This window comes from Perissodus microlepis, chromosome 13 (genome assembly GCF_051167445.1).
Source record: "Perissodus microlepis isolate ML-2025 ecotype Zambia chromosome 13, ASM5116744v1, whole genome shotgun sequence".
NCBI lineage: Eukaryota > Metazoa > Chordata > Actinopteri > Cichliformes > Cichlidae > Perissodus > Perissodus microlepis.
The window spans coordinates 8,157,670-8,183,102 of NC_140473.1; the positions used below are offsets into that span (position 1 = coordinate 8,157,670).

The 25,433-nt window shown below is 42.0% G+C and overlaps 2 protein-coding genes across 3 annotated transcripts in view; one reads left to right on the forward strand and one right to left on the reverse strand.

Moving 5' to 3' along the window:
- cdh23 (cadherin-related 23) overlaps positions 1–25,433 on the reverse strand; it is a 201,307-nt gene that overhangs the window by 31,031 nt on the left and 144,843 nt on the right. Inside the window, exons 15-37 of one of the 2 annotated variants that reach the window (XM_084948030.1) lie at positions 24,478–24,715; positions 22,259–22,364; positions 21,967–22,094; positions 18,998–19,070; positions 17,959–18,075; positions 17,378–17,490; positions 17,077–17,184; positions 14,625–14,814; positions 14,182–14,327; positions 11,558–11,777; positions 11,019–11,171; positions 10,694–10,807; positions 10,035–10,183; positions 6,289–6,349; positions 5,716–5,864; positions 5,441–5,576; positions 4,410–4,798; positions 3,920–4,021; positions 3,763–3,765; positions 3,446–3,595; positions 2,708–2,836; positions 1,708–1,836; positions 1,328–1,555 (exon numbers count right to left, since the gene is read on the reverse strand). In XM_084948030.1, the coding sequence (XP_084804156.1) occupies positions 1,328–1,555; positions 1,708–1,836; positions 2,708–2,836; positions 3,446–3,595; positions 3,763–3,765; positions 3,920–4,021; positions 4,410–4,798; positions 5,441–5,576; positions 5,716–5,864; positions 6,289–6,349; positions 10,035–10,183; positions 10,694–10,807; positions 11,019–11,171; positions 11,558–11,777; positions 14,182–14,327; positions 14,625–14,814; positions 17,077–17,184; positions 17,378–17,490; positions 17,959–18,075; positions 18,998–19,070; positions 21,967–22,094; positions 22,259–22,364; positions 24,478–24,715 (3,331 nt within the window). Of the gene's footprint in view, positions 1–1,327; positions 1,556–1,707; positions 1,837–2,707; positions 2,837–3,445; positions 3,611–3,762; positions 3,766–3,919; positions 4,022–4,409; positions 4,799–5,440; positions 5,577–5,715; positions 5,865–6,288; positions 6,350–10,034; positions 10,184–10,693; positions 10,808–11,018; positions 11,172–11,557; positions 11,778–14,181; positions 14,328–14,624; positions 14,815–17,076; positions 17,185–17,377; positions 17,491–17,958; positions 18,076–18,997; positions 19,071–21,966; positions 22,095–22,258; positions 22,365–24,477; positions 24,716–25,433 lie in introns of those variants that run through there. The other variant, XM_084948029.1, reaches the window with a different exon arrangement.
- On the forward strand, positions 7,374–9,953 carry LOC146374645 (uncharacterized). Its single transcript, XM_084949680.1, has 2 exons — positions 7,374–7,731; positions 8,847–9,953. Exon 2 carries the CDS (start codon positions 8,859–8,861, stop codon positions 9,354–9,356), a length of 498 nt encoding a protein of 165 aa, XP_084805806.1. The 5' UTR covers positions 7,374–7,731; positions 8,847–8,858; the 3' UTR covers positions 9,357–9,953.

Sequence of the window (25,433 nt, forward strand, 5' to 3'; positions counted from 1 at the left end):
CTCCAAAACTATTACATTACAAGGACATACTGCACTTCTGTCTGGGGAGCCATCACAGATAGAACAAGGTTGTTCCACTTGTGTGCTTCTAAGATGGTGCACACCAGAGGGAGACCGGCATTGAGGAGAGAAAATGATAAAAAAAGCTTAGCATCTTGTTTCATGAGAAAAGACAGAGCTATGACTGATAAGTGAAAATCCCCGGTGATGGCCATTGTTCTCTTCCCAGCTTTTTCTGCAGCTTTACATTGACTATTTATACAATGCATTAAAAAATGTGCATTATTATAGGTCTTCAACCATGTTAGACAAGTAAATTTATACTTGTCTAACATGTAAATGTTACTCAAGTACAAGTTACATGACAGTGGATGCCTTTGTGACTCATACAGTACTGTACATTATTCCTTCTGTATAAGCACACAAAGGGGAAAAGAAGAAATGTGAATTGTGGCTTTCGTTTTGACAAAATGAAAGCCATTTAACTTAAAGAGAATATCAAGAAACCACTATATTTGTCTTCCTGTATTTTATATTTGCCATATTTGTGCCTCAATTAGGTCAAGCAGATAAGAAAGCATTAAGCAGACCTCAACAGAACCCGTGTCTCGGACAAGAGTGTGAGTAAGATCAAAACAGAGTTATGTATAAGATGCTGAATCCTCTTTCTGGGCACCAGCATTATTCAACTTTACTCATCATCATCATTTGTCCTGAAACTCACCTTGAAATTACATTTAAGTATATTTCCCAGTTATTATTTTAACATCTTACATGTGTTATTTGAGAGCTTATATCCATTATTAGTACACTGAAAATAACCCATCTGTCTGCATACTGCTGGAGCCTATGCTAGGTATCATAGGGGCAAGAGGGAGGGTACACCCTGAACAGGTCGCCGGGCCAACACATGAGTCCAATTTAAAAAATGGGGTAAATTACAAATCCCCAAATAACGCTCGTAGGTGTCTGTTTTGTTTTCCCAACACAGTTGCAGTGAGTTTACTTTAATATCAAGTGCCAAAAATAACACATTCTTTTCATCCACTGAGCTGTGGCGTCTGGCAGTACTATTTACGTCACAACCCAGATTGCGGCGGTGCTACGTGTTAGTAAATGTGGCCCATAGAGACAGAACTATTCATGTCTACCTCATGCATGCACACTTACAAACACAAAAAATGGTTAGTTATTTATTATCCTGATGAATTCAGATTCAATACTCTCAGTGATCTGAGAGTAGCCAAAGGAAAAAATTGTTGGAATTGATATTAATAAGATATGTTTGCAGCACTGTTGTAATGCCATGCTTACTGCTGTGCCCTACCGACAGAGGTGGCGTGCCGTCATCTTCCACGGTGACCGTTAGTCGGTACTCGGCCTGGCGCTCTCGATCGGGAGGAGATGGGCGCGTCACCATCTCTCCGGTCACTCGGTCCATGCGGAAGGTCAGGTCCTGGTTTCCAGCAGTGAGGTAGTAAAACAGCATGGCATTGGGACCGATGTCCCGGTCTGTCGCCATCACACGGACGACTGATGTACCTCCTCCAACGTTCTGCAAAATACATCAAAAAAGAAGCCTTGTTAAATTATGGATCATCTGTGGTAGACTATAATAAAACTTAACAGCTGAATACTTAAATATTTCTGTATACAATGACATCACTGGCTTGCTTAGCTTAGATCGTGTGTCGAGTGCATCCCTACCTCATTCACGCTGACGTTGTAGCCCCTCTGGCTCTCAACAACTGGCGCATTATCATTAACGTCCAGTATGTTGATGGTGAGAGAGTGGTCCGTGTGTCTGGGAGGTGAGCCATTGTCAGTGGCACGGACCTAAAACAATACATGTGAACTGATGTGCATTAGAACACAAGCCTCAGCATGCATTTTGATACCTGGCATTAAACCCCACAGAGGATAAATAAATGAAATGCATGCACTTTGAACACTTTATTAAAATCTGTTTTCATTAACATCAATAATATTAAAACATGACGAGTAAATGAAAAACACTTGTGCCTTTTGTCTCTACAGAACAACAGTCTCAAAAAATGTCTATTTGGTTTTCAATTACAAGCATCAAACATAAGGCCTGGGGGCCAGAATCGGCCCAGCAAACACTCCAATCCGGCCATTGGATGGCTTTGGAAAATGTGAAGTAAGATCTTGGACTTTAAACTGTATTTTCTGAACTTTTTGTACTACAGAAAGACCTCCCCCATTGCCATTCATCCTAACAAATGTAATTAATTAACTCTTTAATGGTTAAAAAATTAAAGATGTTTTTTCATAATCTACCATAGAGATTTTTCTTCGAATTAATAAGAACTTCATGTTTTATAATTACTGGACAGTCTGAGTCTAAGCTACCAGAACTTCCTCTGTAATTTTACATGCTTCTTAGAATTTAACCTCAATGCGTCATACTGACCAAGACTCAATGTTGAAATTGCACTTCTTTTTTATATACAGAGATATTTCAATGATTTTAATATCTAATTAAACTTCCTAAACAGTGACAGAAAGGGGAGTTATGTGTGTGGCCCAACATGTAAAATGTGTTTGGAGTTCCTGGTTAAAAGTATGACAAGTAATTAATTCATTGTTGTGCTGAATCAGGGATGAGGTGTAAGTTTAGAGCATGAATGTGAAAGAGACACAGGTGTCTGGTAAAACTGTCCTACAGTAACTATAGTAATCTGACCTTCAGTAGATAGCGGTCTACAGACTCCCTGTCCAGAGGAGCATTGACATAAACCTCTCCGTAAGTGTTGTTCACAGTCTTGATCATGAACACATCTTCCATGTTGCCTGCCACCAGAGTGAAATTGACCTGGCAAAGAGCAACAAGTCAGAATGAGTGAAAGAAAAATGGGGGCAGACAGTCACTGACTGAATGTCAGATGATTACTTCTACTTACTGCAACCAAAAATGAGAGTGTGGGTATTTTTAATAGCTTTTCTTTCACATTAAGAAAGTAAATTAAGAAATAAGAAGTGAGAGTCCACAACCTGCGCAGTAGGAAGTAGCAAAAAAGGAAAATGTGACGCTGGCAGCTTAAGTTGGCCATCGAGATGCCAAAATCTAAGAGAGCTGATGTGAAACTGAAATAAGTTTAATTTGACTTCTTGTATTGCAATCTGAGGAAGTAAATATTTGTAGTACTCGTGCCAGATTAAGAGATACACAACCTAAAATAAGTGAAACACAAGTTATAAATGTCACATTCACTTTTGAGATGCCGGGAAAGCACGCTTGCTTGATTCAGGATGTGTTAGGAACTAAGAAGTGAAAAAAGAAATCACCATATTTGGGAAGCAACGTCTTTTTTGCTCTTTGTCAGCTGTTAAGTGCAGTAAAACGTAAAGTAAAAGATATGATATTAAGCGCCACACACAGAAGATCTTTCATTATTTTCTGCTGTTTTAAAAAAACCCTCACCAGTCCATTTAAACCAGCATCTCTGTCCCTTCCCAGAACTACTGCCACCTTTGTACCCTTGGGTGTGTTTTCTGGGATGGCGCGTGAAATATCAGATGTGATGTCAAACTCTGGACTGTTGTCATTCTCATCCAGAATGGTGATGGACACCTGTACAGAGGTACGATCGAATGGAGGTTAAATTCCACATTTGCAAAGTAACACTTACCTTGAACATTAAATAAACCCGGGCAAACAAAACATAATGATCACGTTACACAGCAAACGCATTTACTGTTGTACTTAACATTCCCCATAAAAAGAACGTAAAGTCTTACCTTCTGCAGTTCCAGAGAGGGATGCAATTAATAAAAGAGGAAGGCCATTAGCTTTCTGCGCCAGAATAGACACAAACACATGAAGTAATAAATCCACAAGGCACAATAATAGGAGGGGTAGGCCCGAAACAACAGCATTCACAACAAAGGGGCGTACCACAGTGGAGTCCTTTTTGGGTCCTCCATCATCAGCGACAACAGTCAGCGTGTACATATCACCCTTTTCTCTGTCCAGCAGGCCTGTCACTGTGATGCGGCCCTGAAACAACACACAGACACGCATCAGCAGATACCGTAACCATCATAGAGTCCATACAAGATGTAAGTCCCAGTGTGACAGCGACGAAAACAGAAGAAAATTAACAAGTATCACACAAATCAACAAAGGAATCCCCATTTCTCATCTATCAAAGGAATCAAATGACTTCAAAGCACCTAAAGCACTTTGATCAGCTTACAGTCATACAGCAACACGAGTGATAGCCTAAATCACCGGGGACGAGCTGTTACTGAGCATTGCATTGCGGTTAATGGATGAAGCATATTTGACGGAAGTTAGGCGCAGCCTTTGAAGTGCACACACACGAAAACAAGGCATGCACATTGTGATCAAATCATCAGTGACCTTTCTTCCACCTCTTCCTCACCGTGACGCTGTCTATCTTGAAGAGGGCCAGAGCTGCGGGTGACGTGTCGGGGTCGAAACGGTACTTCAGCTGGTTCAAGTTGTCGGCAGACTGCGCCTGCACCTGGACCACCTCTGTGCCCGTGGCGATGTTCTCACGAAGCGAAGCCTCGTAACCAGCGGAGAAGAAGGCCACGGCCTCATCCAGCTCATTAAGTAACGTGACGTAAACGGTGCAGAAGCCGCGGTGGAACGGCGGAGCTTGGTCGGTGGCTGAGACGTTCATGAGGTAGGAGGTCTTGGTCTCGTAGTCCAGGTAGTCCACAGTGGTAACCAGGCCGGTGCTTACGTCCACCTCAAACTTGCGGTCTGAGCCAGATACGAGGGCGTAGGCGACGGCTCCACCATCACCTGAACAGCAAGAGAGGAAAAAGGTGTCATTTAAAAGAAAAACAACTTATAATAAAAAGGTGTTTTTTTCCCCCACCTACTGTTACTAAGAATAACAACTTTAAAAGTTTGTAACATTGTTTCGATGAAGCTATAGTTACAAAACGCAACCTTTTTCCTCAAGTCTGTTTTTTATTAATCACAGTTGTCAATGCTGCTCTTTTGGCTATATGATGTTTATTTCAGTTTCAGGCCTGATCCTGATCTAATGTTTTGGAAAATGTATGTCACGGCACAAGATGCGTCAGAAGCTGCCTAAGCAACACTTTACCCGACGGGAAGTGAATAAGAGGAAGTTTGTGCCATGGAGCAGAAGTAGTGATTTAAATGCCAATTGCGATGTTTCGTGCACACCATAGTTACAAAACCAGAGGGAAAAAAAAATAAAGAAGAGGTTGGTTTGTTCTCTTTGTGGAGGCACCCACTAGTGTTAGGTTTATTGATCTGCAAGCTGATGATCAAAGGCACAAGCTATGCTAAATAGCACAGCTAAATATGTATTTCCATTTGGTGTTAGATGAAGAAAACCTGATGCTGAATGGTTATTAAAAAGATCTGGAATCAAACATTCCCTTTTCTTGCCATATTTGAAACCGAACTTACCAGTATCACGGTCAGTGGCACGCACCACAATCACAGAGGTGCCGATGCCAGCGGTCTCTCTCAGGCCCAGACGGTTGTACTGTTGCTGGGTAAACACCGGCACCTCATCATTGGCATCGTCTACGTATATGATCACCTGAGGAGGAGACGGTTCATATTTTCTAAATAAATATATCGAACAGCCACATAAAAGACAATAATTTCACCTCCAAACAAATTGATTATAATGCACATATAATATATTTTTCATTGGATGTGGTTTCTCTGCTTCTCACCCTCACAGAGCTCCTCATGCTGCCCTCATCACTGTTGTACGCCTCCACTTCCAACATATGGGAGCTGCTGGTTTCTCTGTCCAGAGCCCTGAGGCCTCTTGTCACCAGTCCGGTGTCTCTCTCTATACTGAACAGATTGTTGCTGTTCCCTGCATGCATCACAAACACGAGCGCACAGACAGAGAGACAGTGAAAGGAAGGGAAGGTAAGACAAAGCCAAGAGACCTAAACAAAAATGCACATTTAACCTAGGTTTACTGAAGTCCACTACGTGGGTCATTTCATTTGCTGACATGGCAAATTCAACTTGTTTAAAGAGCCCGTCATCACAAGTACTCTGACCCTTTGGCAAGACCTGACTCATATACACTGAGTAAAGCTAAAGCAGAGGAACCAAGAGGAATGATCAAATCAGTGAATCTTGGGAATTTTACTATGTCGACAATTTTCTAAAGAACGTATCTTCACAAAGCTGCCATCACACATTTTGAGACTGTGTTTAGCCTTGTAGACATTCAATCAGCGAACAGGATGACCACGTGCAAAGGTTTTCTAAAGGACTGCGACACTTACCAGTGAGGATCCTGTACAGGACTCTCCCATTCTCTCCCTGGTCTGCATCTGTAGCTTGAACCTTTACAGACCAAAAATGAAAAAACAAATAAAGACATCTGCATTTTCTTAAAACATCTGCACAGGATCACGGAACTTAATCAAATGCTAAATAATATGGAAAAGCAAACCAGCTCCGGGAAAGGAAACAGCTCTGCAGTTGTTTTTGCTTTAAAATTGGCAATGGCACGCTTTAAAAAAAGTGATAGTCTAATGGCAATTATTGCAACTTTATGTGAGAGCTATCATTGCTCAAAACTAAAATCATGACAGACTTAAACAGTTGGATTTGGTTACCACAAGGTTTGAGCATCTCAGTTTTTCTAGTCTCTTTCTCCGATGATAGACAGAACATTTCATATGCATTTTTAATAATTGTCAAGGCAGAGGGAGAAATCTGTATACTATCCCATGCACCACACATTGCCGGGTGCCCAGTGTCTTGTTGCCACAACAACCTCTTTGCAGCTTGGCAGCAATAAACGCTCTCTCTCTGTGTTACAGGCAGATGGCCAGAAACACCCAAAAAAGCCAATCTCAGCACAGACAGCATGACTCCACAGCGTACACAGATAAACAGTGAAACCTATTGGGCTGCTGGTGAATGGGCCATGTCATACGACTGACTTTCTGAATCCAGCATTGTCGCCGGCACTGGATGAGGCCGACTTTATGTCACACCTTGCTTCTCTGTGAATGTGTCAAATCTGTGGAGGTACCTACAAAGTGCACACAGAAGAAACGCTCATTCAAGCACATTTACATGTGCAGTCAGGTGCACGCATAAAGTGAGACCCACACTCTCGCAGTCTCTGTCTTGCCCTGTGTGTCCTCCTTTGCTCGCTCTCACTCCCTCTGTGAAGAGGGGCCCAACTTCAGTCTCATTAGTTTTATAAAGAGATGTAGAGAGGAGAGGAGAAAGAGGAGGTGAGGGGAGGGGGAGACGGGAGGAAAAAAAGTGGCTGGGGGTCAGATTGGTGAGTGATGAATAGGGCACTACACAGCGGAATGCACCACTTGGTCCATAAAAGGGGGTGCATGAAAGTGCAAGACTACATTGCGGAGCCAGATGTTGGAAGTGCAATCGTGTGGTGTAGACACACAGCTTTTTTTTAAATACTAAGACTCTGTGTGACTGACAAAATATTTTATTGTCTTTGGCTCCTTGTCATTAAAGCAGCTGAGACGTATTACTTCTGTGATGCTGTTCCTGAGACTTTACCCCCTTTTCAACCCCGTTCCCCTCTTCCTCCCCAGCGTTTCCCTCTCTGTTTCTGGGAAAAGCTGTAGTTTGAGGGGGAAAAACAAGAGTGTGCAGTTACAAAGTGTGGATCTACAAAACAGATCTGACCTCAACTACTGGAACGAAGCAAAGTTCTGCTTTAAAGTCTCCAACGTGTCAGCGTGAGTATATGTTATCAAGGGATTTCAGCGTCAATATTAATTGCTAAGAATATACCACAACAGTAAATTATTGAAACACTGGAGATGTTATATTGCTAGAATTCATTCTGTTTCTGCTAGAAATTAATTATTAGAGAAATTGCGTGCACAGTCAGTTAAATTTGAAAATGTGAATCTGACAAACAAAGCGTGCTAGAAAAAAGTTTTGTTGGTTTCAAAACTAGCTGAGTAGTCAGATCTGGAGGAGCAACAATGTGGGGAGAAACAGAGGGAGAGCACCTTAGAGCCAGGCTGCTGAGCTTAAGAACAGCGCGTCTAATCACGAATATGTGCAAGCTACAATATGTGTGGGTGAGAAAGAAAGTTTGTGTTTGAATAGCCGTGTGTTTGTGTGTGTGTGCATGCATGCGAGTGCGGCGTATGTGCTTGGAGGCGCTGACTAATGAACTGACTCTCTAACGAGCCATCCTGCTCCACTGGCCTTTTCACAGCTTTCCTGGCATTTGGTCTTAAAAATAATTTCACGTCCCAATGTGTTTCCCTTAAACCGATAAGCCATGCTTTGTCTCCACTGAATTAAGGACGATGACATTTACAAATGTTACTATGCTGAAGATGGGAGGGAGGGACGGGGGTGGGTAATTGGAGACTGGGGTAGAAGAGGTGGGTTCCTTGCATTTTACAAGAGGGCAATTTAATAAACCCAATTTGTTTTACATTGAGGAAAGCCTGTCAAGCATTGACTGTTTTGTAGTCCTTGATTTAATAGCTACATAATTGCCGCAAATGCCAAACAGTCCCTGCATCTGGCTGTGCGTGCAGGCGTTTCTATGCATATTTGTGCATGTGTGTCATTGTGTATAATGAGCTCTTCAGTGTATGAGCCTAATTAAGCAAAAACATGAGAATAGGCCTAAAATAAACCTAGTCAGCAAAGTTAGGCTTGGCTGGAGATGCAAGCACGTCAAGAGAGCTGTTATGGCACTTTGATGGAAGCTGACCACACACACACACACACCCACACACATGCATACATTGAAATTAGCCAAATAGACTAAAACCAACACTCACACAATCTCTGAAACATCCTGACTAATATAGCTTTCTCCTTCCAGAACCGAGACAATATGAACACCACTGATCCGGGCTCCAACGTCACCTTTACTTCTAACACAGAAAACATCACTCTGTCCACCCTCACCACCGCTGCCACCTCTGTCACCATTCGACAGCCCCCATCTTATTCTTCAAACAACCATGACCCAGAATTCACCATCATGGTGGTGCTGGGGCTGTCGCTGCTGCTGGCAGGGTTTGCAGCCTTCCTGGCAGTGTGCCGGCCCTCTGAACAGGACGGGGACTCCGAGGCGAGCTGCGGGCCGGGGGAGAGTTCGACTCGTAGAAGGAGGACGTCCAGTGAGCCCCAGCTGAAGGTGTGGAAGAGGCTGGGCTCGTATCGGCGTTCGTACAATCTCTCCTTCAGACGGCCGCCTCATCGCAGGCCGCAGGAGCGCGAGAGCACACACGCTCCCCTGCCTCCAACTCAACAGACAACACAGCCAGAGGCCAGCGGAGAACCCCACCTCACTGTGCCTTGTCTATTTGACTATGTTACCGAAATCTGACTTGAAGAGCACCTGAAGGACGATTGACTGTGCAGCAAACATCACTAATACCAGGAGAGAGTGAAGAGTGCATTTATAGTATTTCTTTAACCTTCTTTGAATGCTAGGTGGAGGAAGTTTGGTATAAAACGCAGGAAAAGTATTTAAAATGTAGATAATCAAAAAGCATATTTTTGTTACTGATCCCAGGTCAAAGTTTGGATCACAGCCGATCTTTTTCATCACAGCTCTGTGCTATAGTCACAAGTGACTTTACAGTGAGCAAAAGAAATCAATACAGAAAATTTTAACACAAGACACCAGCGAAACAACTTGGAGGCTAAAATTAAGCCTCAGATGACAGAATATCACTTTAGTCTGTTACTATATTTTCACTCAAATTCAAGCATCGCTACCCAACATCACACCTCTTGTTGCTCTGATGCACCGAAACCCACCCATCTGGAAATTCACACACCTTAAGACAAACACAGTCACGCTAGTCTCAGATTATGGGGGGACTCCCTGTATGGACAAGACAAATGTAATCCAAGCCAAAAAGAGATCACTGTAACTCACTCAGTGTGTTTTAAGGAAATAAATTTGAGTTTTAAATTCGCTAACAGTGCCATTTCTGTCAGGATGTGTTTTGCAGTATATATGAGCGTGTGTTTGTGTGTGGGCGTGTGTATTTTTCACCTGAAGGATGCTTGTTCCTCGGGGAACACTTTCCAGTATGCTGGTCTCGTAACTGTTTTGGAGGAAGATGGGTCTGTTGTCATTAACGTCCTGCACCTCGACGAACACGGTAGCCGTGCCTGTCCTTCGGCTGCCAGCCGGACCGTTGTCTATGTGCAAAAACAAACACGTTTGCATCAGTTTCAAAGTTAACATCAATTTTAGACATTGATAACAGAAAGAGACACAGTCACTGACACAGACTAAATAATCTATTAATCCTCCTAAAAGAGACTTTTTATATAATATACTTGACTCATTAAAAACTGGGTCATTTTCAGCTGAATGAGGACAATGTGCACAGTTTTACATTATCTCTGCTTCTCCCAGCGCTGGCGTCTCTGGCCTCTTCAGCAGATAAGCTACCCCCACTCAATGCTTTCCAAAACAGGAAAACCTCCGAGTTTTTGTTCTTTTTTTTCACACAGGAACAAAGGCAGTTGAGCAATGGTCTGAAATCACTGCAGATGTGCAGGCAGTTTTTTTTTTTCTTACACCATTATCATGCATGCACAAAGAAACAAGAGCAGCTTTGAAGATAAACCACATTATTTAAATATATATATAAACACACAGTATGTAAAAATGACAAAGACAAAAGATCAGGTTTTATGACACACCTATAGCTTCTATGATCAGCGTGTACGCTGCTTGCGTCTCTCTGTCTAGACCGACCACTGTCCGAACAATACCGTCTCTGAAACCCACGCTGAATTTACCATCCTGATTACCATCTAAAAATGAAAAGAAGTCACAATTTTAGAAATTAAGCGCATTAATATCTGTACGTAGTAAAAGGCACATGCAAAGGAGCTCAGTACATACACAAACTCTCACACGCATGGATGGATTGAAGGAAGGTACGGGTGGCACACAAAGTCTCCCGTGGCTTTAAAAACTTTAACTCAAGAACACAGAAAAACACCTCCCACTGTGACCTCTGACCTGTGATGAAGTAGCTAAGTTCAGCGTTGAGACCCGCGTCGTTGTCAAAGCAGCTGAGGCGGGCTACAGTGTGGTCTCTAGGGACACTCTCCTTCAGGGAAACATTGTACACGCGAGGGTTGAAGGTGGGCGTCTCATCATTTACATCCAGAACTGACGCACGCCACACACAGAAAGACACGAGGACACACGGATAGATGCACATGAGGACAAATAAAGGCAGCAGGGTGGTGCAGTGAGTAGTACATTTTTTTTTCCTTTTTGCCTTTCTTGCTCAGGTGTGCTATTCTCTGGCTAATGGCAGCAGATTTTCCAATCTTCTTCAGTCACATCCAGAGCAATCAGCCCAGTCCCCATTTGGGGTTTTACAAATCCCACCAGCAGGTGGCAGCATTTTATTCAGCAGATGTTTGAGAAATCAGAGGTGGGCTATTTGCCGTAATGAAGCAACTCTTTATTATTTCATTATTTTGGTTTTCAACTTTCACATTAGGGTAATTTCAGAGAAAGCAAAGGTAAATTAAATCTGAATCTCTCACCTATGACAGTGAGGGTTGATGTAGAGGTACGAGGGAACCGTCCCGCATCATATGCAATTATCCTCAATTGGTACTGTTCGATCCGCTCACGATCCAGGACTGCCGATGAGGTGAGGACGCCAGTGGAGATGTTCAGGTAGAAATCGAGGCGAGGCATTCCCATCTGTAAAGCTAGTGTAATCAAACCATTCTTATCTTCGTCAGGGTCCTCAACCTGGATCTACAGAAGAAAGAGAGGAAGCGATACAGAGAAAAGAAAACCCATAGAAGATTACTCACAGGGTAACAGATAGCAAATGGTGAATAAAATGTGGTTAAATTATGTTTATTTTAACTGATTAAAACTTATTATTCAGTGTTGCAGTGTTATTTGGCAGTCAAGTCTTTTTTTTTTTAAGAAAGTGAGAAATTCCTTTAGGACTTTGTGTTTCTATCTGTCATCGCCCATCTTCACTAAATATGGGGATAATATAATCCTCCCTTAAAAGTTGGGACAGAAAATATAAATAAAAACAGAATGAAATTATTTTGACATCTAATAATTCCAAATGTAATCACAATAAAATGCAGGAAACACAACAAATATTTAAACTGTTAAAATTGACCATTTTGAGAAAAGTGTAAGCTCATTTTGAATTTGATGACAGCAGCAAGATTGTTGTTGCTCAAGACGTCTGAGTATTCTTTGTCCTATTTTTGGTTTGTGATGATTCAAAATGATTCATTATGATTCATGATGTTTCACGATTTTTCATCTTGTCCGCACTCTTCTGCTCTAAAGCCGTACTGTTGTATTGTCTTGCTGAAATATGGAAGGCGTTCGTGGATGTGAGCATGTGTCGCTCTAAAACCTGAATATACCTGTCGTCATTGATGGGGCCAAGCCAATAGGCACTAACACAGCCCTATACCATCAGAGATGCAGACTTTTGAACTGAGCACTGATAAGAAACTGGATGGTCCCTGTCCCCTTTAATCCAAAGGAGCCAGTATCCATGTTTTACAAAAGGAATTTCAAATTTCAGTCAGTTTGACCACAGAACAGATTTCCATTTTCCCTCAGTCCATTTTAAAGTTTTGCCTCAGAGAAGATGGCAGTGTTTGTGCATCATGTTCACATATGGCTTCTTCTTTGCATGACAGAGTTTAACCTGCATTTGTGAATGAACCTTGTAAATGCAGACCTGTCTGAGGGCCTGGAGATCATGGACTGCACAGATTTTTAGAGACGTTTAATGATATTATGCACTTTAGATGTTGATATATTCAGTCTTCACAATGCTTCATCAAGGAAGATTCATCTGAAAATCTTCCACAATTTGTAGAGATAATTTTTTCACACGGGTGTATCTCTACCTATCGTTACTTCTGAGAATCTCTACCTCACGTTTTTATGCCCCATCATCTGGCTGACCTGTTGCTATTTAACTCCAGTAGTTCAGAAATGTTCCTCCAGCTGTTTCTATTTAGTGCCTCTTACTTTTTCAGCCTTTTGTTGATTCCATTCTAACTTTTTCGAGATGTGTTGCCTCCATCAAATTTAAAATGTCTCATTCTAAACGCAATTCTGTTTTTATTTACATTTCACAGTATCCTAACTTCTTTGGTACTGAGACTGGATTGCAGGACCTCACTATGCTATAAATGTTCAGAAAATCTGTACTCATGTATACTCAATGGGTTGACTATAAGAAAGCTTATGACTGTGTCTGGAGGCCAACTTCAAGTCAGTAGCACAAGTCACCATTAAGTGCAGGATTTACCAATAGTACCAGTAGTCGGATGGTAACAAAAAGAGGGAAATTAGTCCGAACAGAGGGGATTGCACTACCAGAAGGCAACATTGTAGACATCTAAAAAAGCTACAAGTACCTGGAAATTGCAAAGGGAAATGGGAATCCATTAGGAAAACTGCACCCCCCAAATACCTGCAGAGAGTAAGGCAAGTCCTGAAGAGTCTGAATGAGAAGTAGGGCAATCAACACCTATGCCCTGTCAGTGATCAGATACCCTGCTGGGATAATAAGCTGGCCAAAGGAGGAGGTAGAAGCTACTGACATCAAGACAAGAAGGCTCCTCACCATGCATGAATTGTTTCAACCCAAATCCAGCACCTATGCACGCTAAGCGAACAGAAGGAGGCCGAGGACTAGTGAGTGTCAAAACCAGGATGTCCAGGATGAGACAACAAACATCCATGAGTACATCAGGAATATGACCACAACCGACTGCGTGAAAACCTCAGCCAGAGAGAGTGGTAGGGTCCTCAAAGAGGACCTGAGCTTGAAGGATAAAGACCACCAGCAGGGCGAGAGGGGAAATTCTTAGTTTTTTACACGTCCTAGTGCATTACTGGGTTATAAAATGAAATCCATGTAACAAATTGTAAGGAAGGATTTATGATAGGACAGAGCATAAAATGGAAAAAGTGGATAATTAGTCACTAAATAGTATTAAACAAAACAATAGGGATTAAACAAACTTATGCTTCTCCCGAGTCCTTTTTGAACATGATTATTATGATTTTCACTATTAATTTTTTCCTTGCATCATTTTAACATGTTCAAAATAAACCCCAAATGCAATGGAATACCATTTTACAAAGCACCAGTCTTTTATTTTACCCTAAAAAATGAGGATCCAATGGGAAGTCCCTCGGGTACTTCAGCCACAGATGGCAGATTAAGGAAGGTTGGGTCATTGTCATTGAGGTCCAGCAGGTTGACAAATACTGTGGTGCTTGCTGATGCACGCAGTGGAGGTGTACCACCTAAAGAGGGCGCCAAAGGGATAGATAAAGATATATTTATATGCACGCACACACACACACACATACACACACACACCATATCTCATGGTCAAAGGAGTTTATTAGCCACCGTAAAGAGTTTCATGGTCAACATAAAACTTTAGGAATGAGGCTTGGAGAAAGAGGCTCATCGCTGAGAACTGAAAACTATAACGTGATAATGATACATTACAATTTAAGCTTGCTTTTGGATCCCCTGTAATTAATAGGAGCATTTTACAAGCGCAAACCAACATCTTACTGTAACACACTACTCACGGTCGACAGCTGACACGACGATAGTCCTCATAAGAACCGTGTCCCTGGGGTTTGTGCTTTCCCTGTCTAGTGTTACCCCACTGGTGCGGATCTTCCCAGTACTGCTGTTGATGGTGTAGAAAGGATTTTCTGGATTGATACTGTATATCACTGTCCCATTCTCCCCATTGTCAGGGTCCACTGCCAACACCTGGACACAGAAACCAGCAAAGAAAACCCTTTACTTTCATTTGCCTGAGCTCTTCAGACAGCTTCCTCAAAACCGTTTACTATACACACATATATCACCGACATATAGAGATATATAAAAAGCTAAATTAGTGGTTTACTTTGCAAAAACAACTTAAAGATAAAGGGATGATCTGCAACAGAACTTTTCTGGTGAAAAAAGAAAGGAGGAAGAGGAAGGAGGAGGAACAAGAGAGGGAGGGAAAAGAATAACAGCAGCTGAGCATCGTGTACAATTCCTTTCAACTTTCCGAACACATCAGTCAGCTAAAAGAAAAATAGTAATGTCTCATTTTGTGACACAGAGTTGCGATGGGTGATGAATGCACGAAGCCGGGAGCCCAGCTAAAGCACAGGCTGATTTTTAAAGAGCTGATCAATTATTCAAAGCGCTGACTAAAAATGCTGGAAACTGGTTAATTGGTCATTAGAGGAACAAAGGTTTTGCAGGTATTTAATTATTAAGGGGACATGGTAGGCAGGCATCTCAGAGCCTCATTGATTAGCAACTGCACAGACAAAGGCAGGTGATATAAGACAGGGAGAAGTGCCTGACCGGGGCCCGTTGAAATGATCAATTCTGGCCCGAGCAGAGCACATTAAAAGATGGAGAGCAAATATATTAGCCTTGTCTATTGAACTGTGGTCCTCGTCTGACTGCAGAGAGGCAGAAAAGGGAATATTGTTTTGAAAGGCGATCTTCGAGGAGGCTTACGGTGCGTGTGTGTGTGTGTGGAGGCTGCAGCATTGATGGTGGGGTTCTCTGAGATTTGAGTGGGCTGATCCTTGCACTGGACACAGCGGCCAAATTCATCGGCTCACTGGACACCTCCAGGAGGACTCAGCAGGTGGCCTCTTGTCACCATGGAAACACTGGCTGGGCCAGGGCTACAGTGGGGCCAATTACAGGACTGTAAGCCTGGGTGGTCAGATTTATTGAAAAATGGTCAGAGGAGTAACTGTGTCTGTCCACTGTGCACATGGAGACACATACAGTATGCAGCGCAGTGCTGGATGCACCATGAAAGAAGTCAACTGAGGAATAACTACAGGAGATTACGAAAAAGTGCAACATTTTAGCAGTGCAAAGCTTATCTACCATTTCTTTTTCTCCACCGTTTCTTCATTTCACTTTTTTTGCACTGCAAGATGGGTTCTTGCTTCTTTCTCTGCCTAGAAGCTGAATAATTTTCTTTGCGTATGACTGCGGGCTACATTTTAATTAGCAATTGGACTCCCTTAATTACACTCACTGACGCCTCTTTAATTAATGGACAATCAGGGCTTAATTAACAACAACACATTGCCAAAGACACCGGCAGGACAATGAGAGTTTGGGCTAATAGAGGAGTTTACTTTGTGATGACCTATGGATGACGGCCATTTGTCCATCGATAGCCGAGTATGTATGCAGATCAATATTTAAAATGTTGTTCTTCAGTTAAAGCAGAAAAAAATGGATGATTCAATCTTCACACTTTGATCACCCTGTATCTGATACTGAGTATTTTTTTTAAATTAAAAACACATCTTTGGCATACGTTTTCAAAATCAGATTAATCAAATTAAGCTGCAAAATACTGATTCAAAACAGAAAAAAAAAAAAAAGAATCAAATGACAGCAGTGCACCAATCAAAAGATATAAAAAATTCAGTAACTTACTTCTAAATTCATTCACCACCCGTCCTACACAAAACTACTCCAGGACCACAGTACTGACTTTTAAAGTAATTGCAGTCCCAACATGTGCAAAGTTCAGGCTTTTGCCCCCTTTTAATATTCTTGACATAATTTCAAGTGGTTTTTTTGCTGCTATGGTACAGGAAGTTTTTGAAAAAAATATATAAAAAATATTCAAAAACATGTACATGTATTCAAATGGTTAGAATTTCTTACTGTAATGTTAATAAAAAAAAGTCAAATTAGTCAAATTAGTCTGAAAACCTAGTGTTATTTTAAATAGCTCTATAATAACTCTCCTTCAATCACCGTGAAGGAGAGGTCAGAGGTCACACCCCACTCTACACCCCTAAAATATCAGAATTGATGTAATTGTGTTTACAGACAGAATGACACACATGTGTGCAAATGCTAGTGAAAACATAACCGCCTTGGTGGAGATAATAAACATGTAATTTTAGTATTATTATTACAGTGTGCCCATGTTACTATTAGTAAGACCACCTAATGAGTCAAGTTACAAGTTGGGCTAGAGACACTCACAGAGATGACATCAGTGTTGATAGGACTCATCTCAACTACGTTGGCATTATATGGCTCGTCTCGCCACATGGGGGCATTGTCGTTGATGTCCAGGATGGTGATGTTCACCTAAATTCAGCAGGAGAGGGAAATTATTTTCATTAACTGACTATACTGATGCAATATGATGAGCCAAGTCCGATTACTAGTACCTCATAGCTTTTATACTACAGAAAAAAAACATGCCATGGAGCGTCTATGCTGACGAAGCAGAATTTATTGATGTCAAATTATTGGTTGATGAGTGATATAAAATTGTTACCGTGGCAATCCCAGTCTTCTGCTGAGGGCCCACGCCTCCATCCACTGCTCTGACTATCAGGATGTACTCTGACTTCAGTTCACGGTCAAGCAGTGCTGTGGTAGTAATCTCTCCTGAAACACACATGGTATCAGATCAAAAGTGCCAAGAAAGGAAAAAGAAAACAACAAGAACAACAACAGCAAACACTCAGAGAGCGCAACCCCCGCAGAGACAGCTCACTTTACTTTAGCAAACAGTATTATATTTTATATGTATTCATTTTGTTTTATTTGTTCTTATTAAAGGTACTTTAAGAAGTTTGTAGAGTAGTAAAAAAAAGATTTCTTTTTCTTTTGATGAGGATCGCTGTGGACACGGGGTGCAAGCCAGTCACAAAGTGCACAGAAGCAAAGTAACCAAAAAACACAAAAGGTTGTGCATACACAGATTTAAATAAGCCATCACTTCCAGCATGATCTTACAGTCAAATCTAAACTCAGTTTTAAAATCAAACAAAATAGACTTACATTTACAGATTTAAAAAAAAAAAAAAATTCACACGTCCCTGGTACAAAGACACACCATGCACACACACGTACCTGAGCGTGAGTTGAGACGGAACTGAGAGGAGCCCTCCAGGGAGTAGATGAGTGAGGCCTGGCCAAACTCCCGCGAGGCGTCCAAATCAGTAGCATTCACAAGCAGCACAGTAGCCCCTGCAGAAAGGGAGGGGGGGGAGGGGGGGGGGGGGGGTTAGACATAAAGAAAGTTACAACTCACTGAAGTGAGAGACAGTATCATGGAGAAAACATGTGAAGTCTAGGAAAAAGGAAAGAAGGCAGGGATAGACGAGCAGCAGAGACAGACTGAAATGGCAAACACAGAGCTAATGTCTTCACCGCCCCCATCCACAACTCGACTGATGGCATGACAGTGAGTGGGTTTATGGATTAGTGGATTATCAGCTTGTTTGGCACAGCCCATACTTGGCACAGACTTGATCAATACCCTGGCAGGCAGAGGGGATGAGAGGCTAGCCAGAGCGCAGCCTTGCATCCCAAGCCTCGGGCCTTCAGCTCAGGGCCAAACACTTTAGACATAGTCTCCTAAACCTCGAGCCCCGGCCCAAGCAGCTCAGCTATGCGCTCCTTCAAAATCGGGTCCGAGGAATAAAAACTGGCCAGGATCTGGCAGAACTCGAGACAGAGAACAAGGCGGTCAAATATCTCATTTCCCTCTAGCGACTGGAAACTAATCTATTGTCTGGGATGAAAGAGTCTTTTGAATGCATGCATGAGAATGAATATAGCATCCAGTGATTTCCCTTGAATAGTCAATATCCTATTCTGACTGAGAATTTTAAAACATTATGCAAAATCAAAACAAATAAGACAGTGCAGGCCAGAGGATGGAAATAAAATAAAACATTTTAAAAAAGAAAAAAAAAAGGAAACACAGCCCCAAGACAGCAGAGCCATTTGTTGTATATCCTAATAGTAAGGCAATTCGAGTGAGTGGTGACTGTATGTGCAACACATGGTGTTTGTCTGGAGTGTTTAAGTGCTGTGTTGGCTGCGCCGACCAGAAAAATGTATTCTAGCAACTAAACTGTAACCCCAAACGTGTGAAATGACTCACCGGCGATAATGTTCTCGGGGATTTTGATGATGTAGGACTGTTTGCTGAACTCGGGTGGGTTGTCATTTTCATCCTGGGGGAGGTACAAACATCAACAACAGCTTGAGTCAATGTGCTAAACAATGAGAAAATGCTAATGTTGCTTAAAAAAGAAGAGTTGCTGAAACTGTCGTCACACATTAACACTGAGATTAGCAAATTTGGGAATTAAGACAGTGAGAAGCACAAACGTTTTTAATAGCATCAGTGCTGGTGGAATCTCTTTGAAGATGGCTACTGAGCTGAAAGACCCTATAATACATTATTTAATGACTTCAAACACTTTGCTGCTGTTTTCACTGTCCAATCAGAAACTATTTTGAAGCTACTACACTAACTATCCCACCAGTGAATGCAATGTTAGGTGTTTTGTGGCTTTAGGAGAAAAAAAGGAGGCTGGACAATAAGTGGATTGATGCTCAAGCTGAGGTAGATATTAAAAAAGAAGACACTGTTGCAACAATATATGAGAAAATAGTTAGAAACATTATCATTATTACTTCTAATGGCACTGCCTGAAGCAAAAGAGTAATCAGGTCCTGTATACTGATAGGAATCACAGACTAGAGCGTGCTACAGCTTCTGCTGAAAAACAGACTTTGTAAGAGTATTTACATTTCCTCACAACCTCCCACTCGCTGAATTAGACTATTTCACACCAACACATCCAGTTGTGTGGCTATTCACGGAGAGTTTCCCCACTGTGTGAGCCGCTGAGAAATGTTAACACTTTAACAACAGTCACTGGCACTATTATCTATCTGGGCTCTGTGCTACACTGGTGCAAAGCATTGTGTGTATGTGATGCTGCCAGCCACTGATAAACCCCTGTGGTGTGAGTCACGACACTGTGGAGGACAGCAAGAGAGAGAGAGAGAGAGAGAGGGAGAGCATAATGAATTTGGCACATCTCTCCCAGTTGTTTTACACAATATTTCTCCCTCTTGTAGGATGTGTACAGATATGATTACTGTCCGTGCATATCAAAGAATATTCCAACTGGATTCATCCATTCTACCGCCATTTTTTTTCCTCTTATGAACAAAAGGTTTCATGTCTAATTGATGGCTATCATGGGAAATGAGCTTAAGAGCCAGCAGAGAGACTGTTTATTAGTGTTGGGTTGCTCGTTATATTTTTACAGCTGTATTTATTGCACCTTAGCAAAGGTCAATATTCATTCTTTTTTTTAGTCAACAAAAATACAATATTACACCTGCACCCTGATTAATGTGAGAATTTGGACACATATTAGACAGCTTTCTGTGACCACAGTTCCAACGCGAGTCGTCTTGAATGTGCAAGCATGATGTCATTACTGCCGATAATTAGGACATTTGAACGACCTCCATACACATCAGCATTCAAACATGGTTCAAAGATAACTTAAAAACCCAAAAGCATCATGAAATGAAACCATGTAGGTGAAAATTTCCCGTGCATAGCATCACAATATGGTCTGTCCCACGAAACAAATGAGAATTCTTCATGTACACATTTGCAGGGAAACATGCATCAAAAGCTCTGAATCACTATCTTGTAGGATCAGAACCCAGAACCTCATGCAGAGTGTTTTCTTTCCGCCATCCTTTAATATATTAAAACATCTGTGATGCAGTGCGGGTGCGAGTAGACAGCTGTGACTTTTTCTAGTGCCTCAAAATAAGACATTTACTGATAAGACTGACAAGCGAACTGGAAGCTCAGATAGCTGCACAGACTGCGATAAAGCTGCAGACAAAGTTGCAGTGAGACACGGGTTAAAAGGATTGAGAAGGTAAACAGTGAAGGAATACTGAAAGCAATATGTAAGTCAGAAACATATGAAACAATCCACCAGATGAGGCTGGTGACACCTGTCACAAACTGCAATGTGGATTTTTATGAGTATAAGGAAGCTCTGTGTTCATTCACTACATATGATATAAGAGCTCTGTGGGCTTCTTTCCTATTTTTTAAAGGGTTTGGCAAAAGTGTCTTAAAAGTGGGGAGACTGTAAGGATTTCTGTCGCATTGTCTGGAATTAGAAAGAATCTCAGCTTTGATCAAAATAGTTACTATATAAAGAAGTTATTTACGTTGTGAAATATTAGTTGCAAATAAAGTCAATAAATGGGCATCTTTAAGTCTTAATGAATTACATGCAGGTTCCACATCAGCTAATCTTAAGAAAGAAAACAGAGGTTGAAGGCTGCTAGGGTACTAGTAACCTTTTTAAAGTCGTGTTTATAATCCTAAAAGTGCCAGCCGCTTAAGCATGCTGCACAATGGTAATGGGGAAATGTACGTTTTCTCTGATAGACTTAGCATTACTAACCTCTGTGACCTCTGTGCAAGCACTCTAGTTACACTGAACTGTTTGAGCCCTCTTAGACCTACCTTTCAGGTTTTATTTCCTGGAACAACTAACAAACTCCTGAACCCAGAACAATTAAACGTCAAATCACATCTGCTTGTGGGTTTGCTGTAAATAACTTTGGAAGAACAGCATTCAAATGTCTTTGACATCCCGGGAAAAGATGCCATCCCGTTGGTGATAATGTGAGGTCAATAACATTTTTAGACATAAGGCAAGGCTTCATAAAAGCTGCTATATGCCGATGGACAGTCCATAGCAAGATGTGACAGTTGTTGCTTAAGGTCATTAGTCTTCATCTAAGAGAATGTTCAAAGCACCGGATGGTAGAAAACGTTCACAGCTTGAATAAGGCTGCATACTTGTCATGTTTATATTTGGGTTATGCAGGTGGAAAACATGCTGAAGATTTAACCAAGTCAAAAGCTGTGTACTCGCAAAATACTGCTCTGTGTCTGCATTTGTTGACAGCTGTCAGCAAAAACTGCAGGAGGAACTGATACTTGAACCTCCAGTTGTGGCTGTGTGTCATTAAGTTGTTGCTGTTGTGTGTATGTTGCAGGGTTATACTTACAATCACCTCCACCGTAACAGGAACAGTGCTGTTGAGGGCTGGATTTCCCCCATCTTTGGCCATCACTGTCAGATAGATCATGCCCTTGGGAACCATCTCATAGTCCAGAGGTCTGATGACACTGATCACTGGAGGAAGGCCCACAAACATCACATCTCAGTAATATTGCTGGTCAAATAATTATTATAATCCCAAATAATCCAAGCAAAAATTTACGTATAAACAATCCTTGGATATATAATCTGTTTTTAGCTTAACGCGCACACTCTTAAACTCAACCACATCTGCGTACCTGCGTAGCCTTCCACCATGATGATACGGAAGTAATCAGGGAAGGCCGACGCTGAAATGATGGTATATGTCAACACGTTGTTGGGAGGAGAATCTTCATCTGTAGCCTGTGATTGGGCACAAGGTGTGCGAGAGTAGACGATGTTAGTGACTTTAACATGTGGCTCAGTAGGCCTTTTTATACACCCAGTGTGTCTTAATGGTGGCAGACGTAATGCTGGAAGAGTGTGATAGCATGCTGGCTTAGCGGAATCAAAGGTGTGCTTTGTGCACAAAAGCTTCAGCTTTCTGGATCTGCTTTCTACACATGCATACAGTACATTACCACCTCCACTGCCGGCTTCAGGGCGGTACCTCAAAGCACTCTTATTTTGCCTTTTTACCTTTTATATAGAGCAGTGAGGTGTAATAATGGTGGGGTTTTCCCACCTTGAAAGGGAGTGCAAAAGAAGCTATCGACAGGCAAAGTCTCGCAGAGTGCGATGGGACAGATGTTGCATTAGACAGTGATAATATTTATGACTATATGTCTGCACAGCATGGGTGTTTTTGAGTCTGAGTGTATATGTGCAGCCAGGAAAGTGTCAGTCAGCGTCGATATGTTATTGGACAGATTAAAGCTGATTCTGGCTATTAGTGGCGCAGGCGTCAATACTGGATGAACACCAACCGAGCCTAGACAAGCCAAGCAGGCAGAGGACAGATGAAACCGTACTTTGCAGGTCTAATCCACAACAACAACAACAACAATGATGACACCCCCTCATTATTCTCGAGTTGGCAGGAACTTAAACACGAGTCCTCCGGCTGTGAGGGGAGTCTACTGGGCCCTCACTGGCATCATTAGAGGCTGGACAGGCTGTCAAAAACACTCACTTGTTTCCCTCCATAACACAAATCTCTCCTCTTTGATTTAACGCCAGAGTGTTGAGTAAGCAATACCTTTCTTCCCCCACAACTTCCTAAGCTGTGGCTTTCTCTTCCAGACCGTCTTCCTCTATCAAATTCCGACAAATAGTTTTGCATTACCACTCAAAGGTAAGAGGAGTTGGGGGCAGCAAATCAAATAGATGAGCGGCTAAGGAAGCAAAGGAATAAGGAGTGTTGAGAAAATGAAAAAAGATTTAGCTAGAAAGCATAAGCGCAGTGGTAGGAGGCACAAATCTCCAAGGCAAACAACACAAGAGCCTCTCTTTGCTTTGTCTCTCAAAACACCCTCTCCTTCTATTTCAGCGTTCTTTCGTTTCCTCCATCCCTCCCTGTTTTCCTGGAGTACTCTGTGTGTGCGTGCGCGCACATTTATTTGTGTGTGCACAAGAGGTTCCAAGGCATACTGCTGACACACACAATTATGCGACCGGCTCCCTCCCTCCCCTCCCTCCCCTTCCTCCTGAGGCGGCGTATTAATATCAGCAGCGTTTAAGGTTAGCTCAGACTAATCAAACACAGCGAGCCAAAGCACTGAGCCTGGCCATCAGCTCGGTTCCCACAATGCAAAAGGCAAACTGCCATAGTGTAACCGTAGCAGCGTAAAGCCACAAGGGATGTAATAGTCTTTCTCTTGTGGGTGCAATCAAAGCAAACGCTGACCCACTGGTTACCACTGTGCCTGCGCACCATTGCCTTATGTGTGGCAGTGACTGATGGCCAACACAGTAAGCTGACCTGTTCTTTTTGGATACAGTGCAGACAAACATATTACTGCGTGATTACAGTAACAGAGAAGGAACACGGAAGAAAGACGAGAAGGGCAGCAAAGCCAAAAGGTCTGGGAGTCAGATTTGTGGTGGGGTTTGAGTGAGATTCTGTATGGCAGGGTGTAGTTTTTATGTGAATGTACCAAATAAGTGCAAGAGAACACGGGGAAATATTCGGTCTCAGTGTGTGGAATAATTTCATTTCAAATCAATAATAAATAAACATTATTTTTTATCTTACAACATAGTTTGTTTATTGCAACCAAACAAACTGTTGCTATGCGGCACTTCAATACCATTATGGATGTTGATTTTAGTCTCGAGTGTTAATATTTAAAACCCGCGATAGTCACAGGTGTATGTTTATGGGGTATTTTACAGCAGCTATAAACGGGACACGTTTACGACACTGTCTTGTAAAGAGCATGTAATTTTGCCTACAAATTGTACAGTAAGCATGCTTTAAAAACTCTGCCGCCTTTTGTGTGTAGGTGCTTCTTCGACCTTTTGCGTTTATAATCACCCTGATTCGTGCCACTGACTGCACAGTCTGTTCGTTCTCTCGCAGAGAGCCCACATACGCCTCCTTTTGGAAGAGTGGCGCGTTGTCGTTGACGTCCAATACGTTGACTCGGACCCTCCCCGTGGTCTCCTCCCCACCGCCGTCCTTTGCCAGCACAGTCAGCGTGAAGCGGCGCATTAACTCATAGTCAAGGCTGGCCTGCAGAACGACCCAGCCTGTCTCTTCATCAATTGAAAACCTGCAAGACAAAAGTGAGGTTAGAGGCCCATTTTTTTTCTTCCTGTGACTACAAGTGCACCGCACTAACTTTATTTCATAAGATTAATATGGCTAGCTCTGGCTGTAAGCACAGAAACCCCCAACACTGTCCCACGGACCACTCTTTACCACAGGAAATTTACATCTTTGGACTACAGCTCCAAAGGGGCCAATTAATTCTGGCAAGCAGCCCCTATGAAACTAGAAATCCAGAGAGTAGTTAGAAAATGACACAGCTCTGGGTGAGAGCCCAGAAGTCCCATGCAACTGGCACCCAAATCTTTTGTTTGTGAAAGGGAGCCAATCAGGAGAAAGCTGGCTTAAGAGATGGAGAAAGTAGCTAAAGACAGATTTTAAACTGTCATGGAAAGCTGCTCAAATATATATAATACAGAGTTGTGAGCAGGGAGGTCCCCGTATTGTGTTAAATAAATAATTAAATAATTTTGTTAAAGACAGAAAAATATACATATTATAGGAAGCCACAGTAATGGTGGTCTTTTAAAACACTGGAGATTATTAATGAGTGAATTATGTGAGTGTTTGTTTTTCTAGGTGTTTGTGGCCTGAAGAGAGCAGACGTTGAGATAAGCGCCAGACATTGTTGTAGCTCAGCTGTCTCTGGTGATGCTGTGTGCCAGAAACAGTGCGGTACAATTGTTAACAAGGGGCCAAATAAATGAAAAATTAATGTGCTT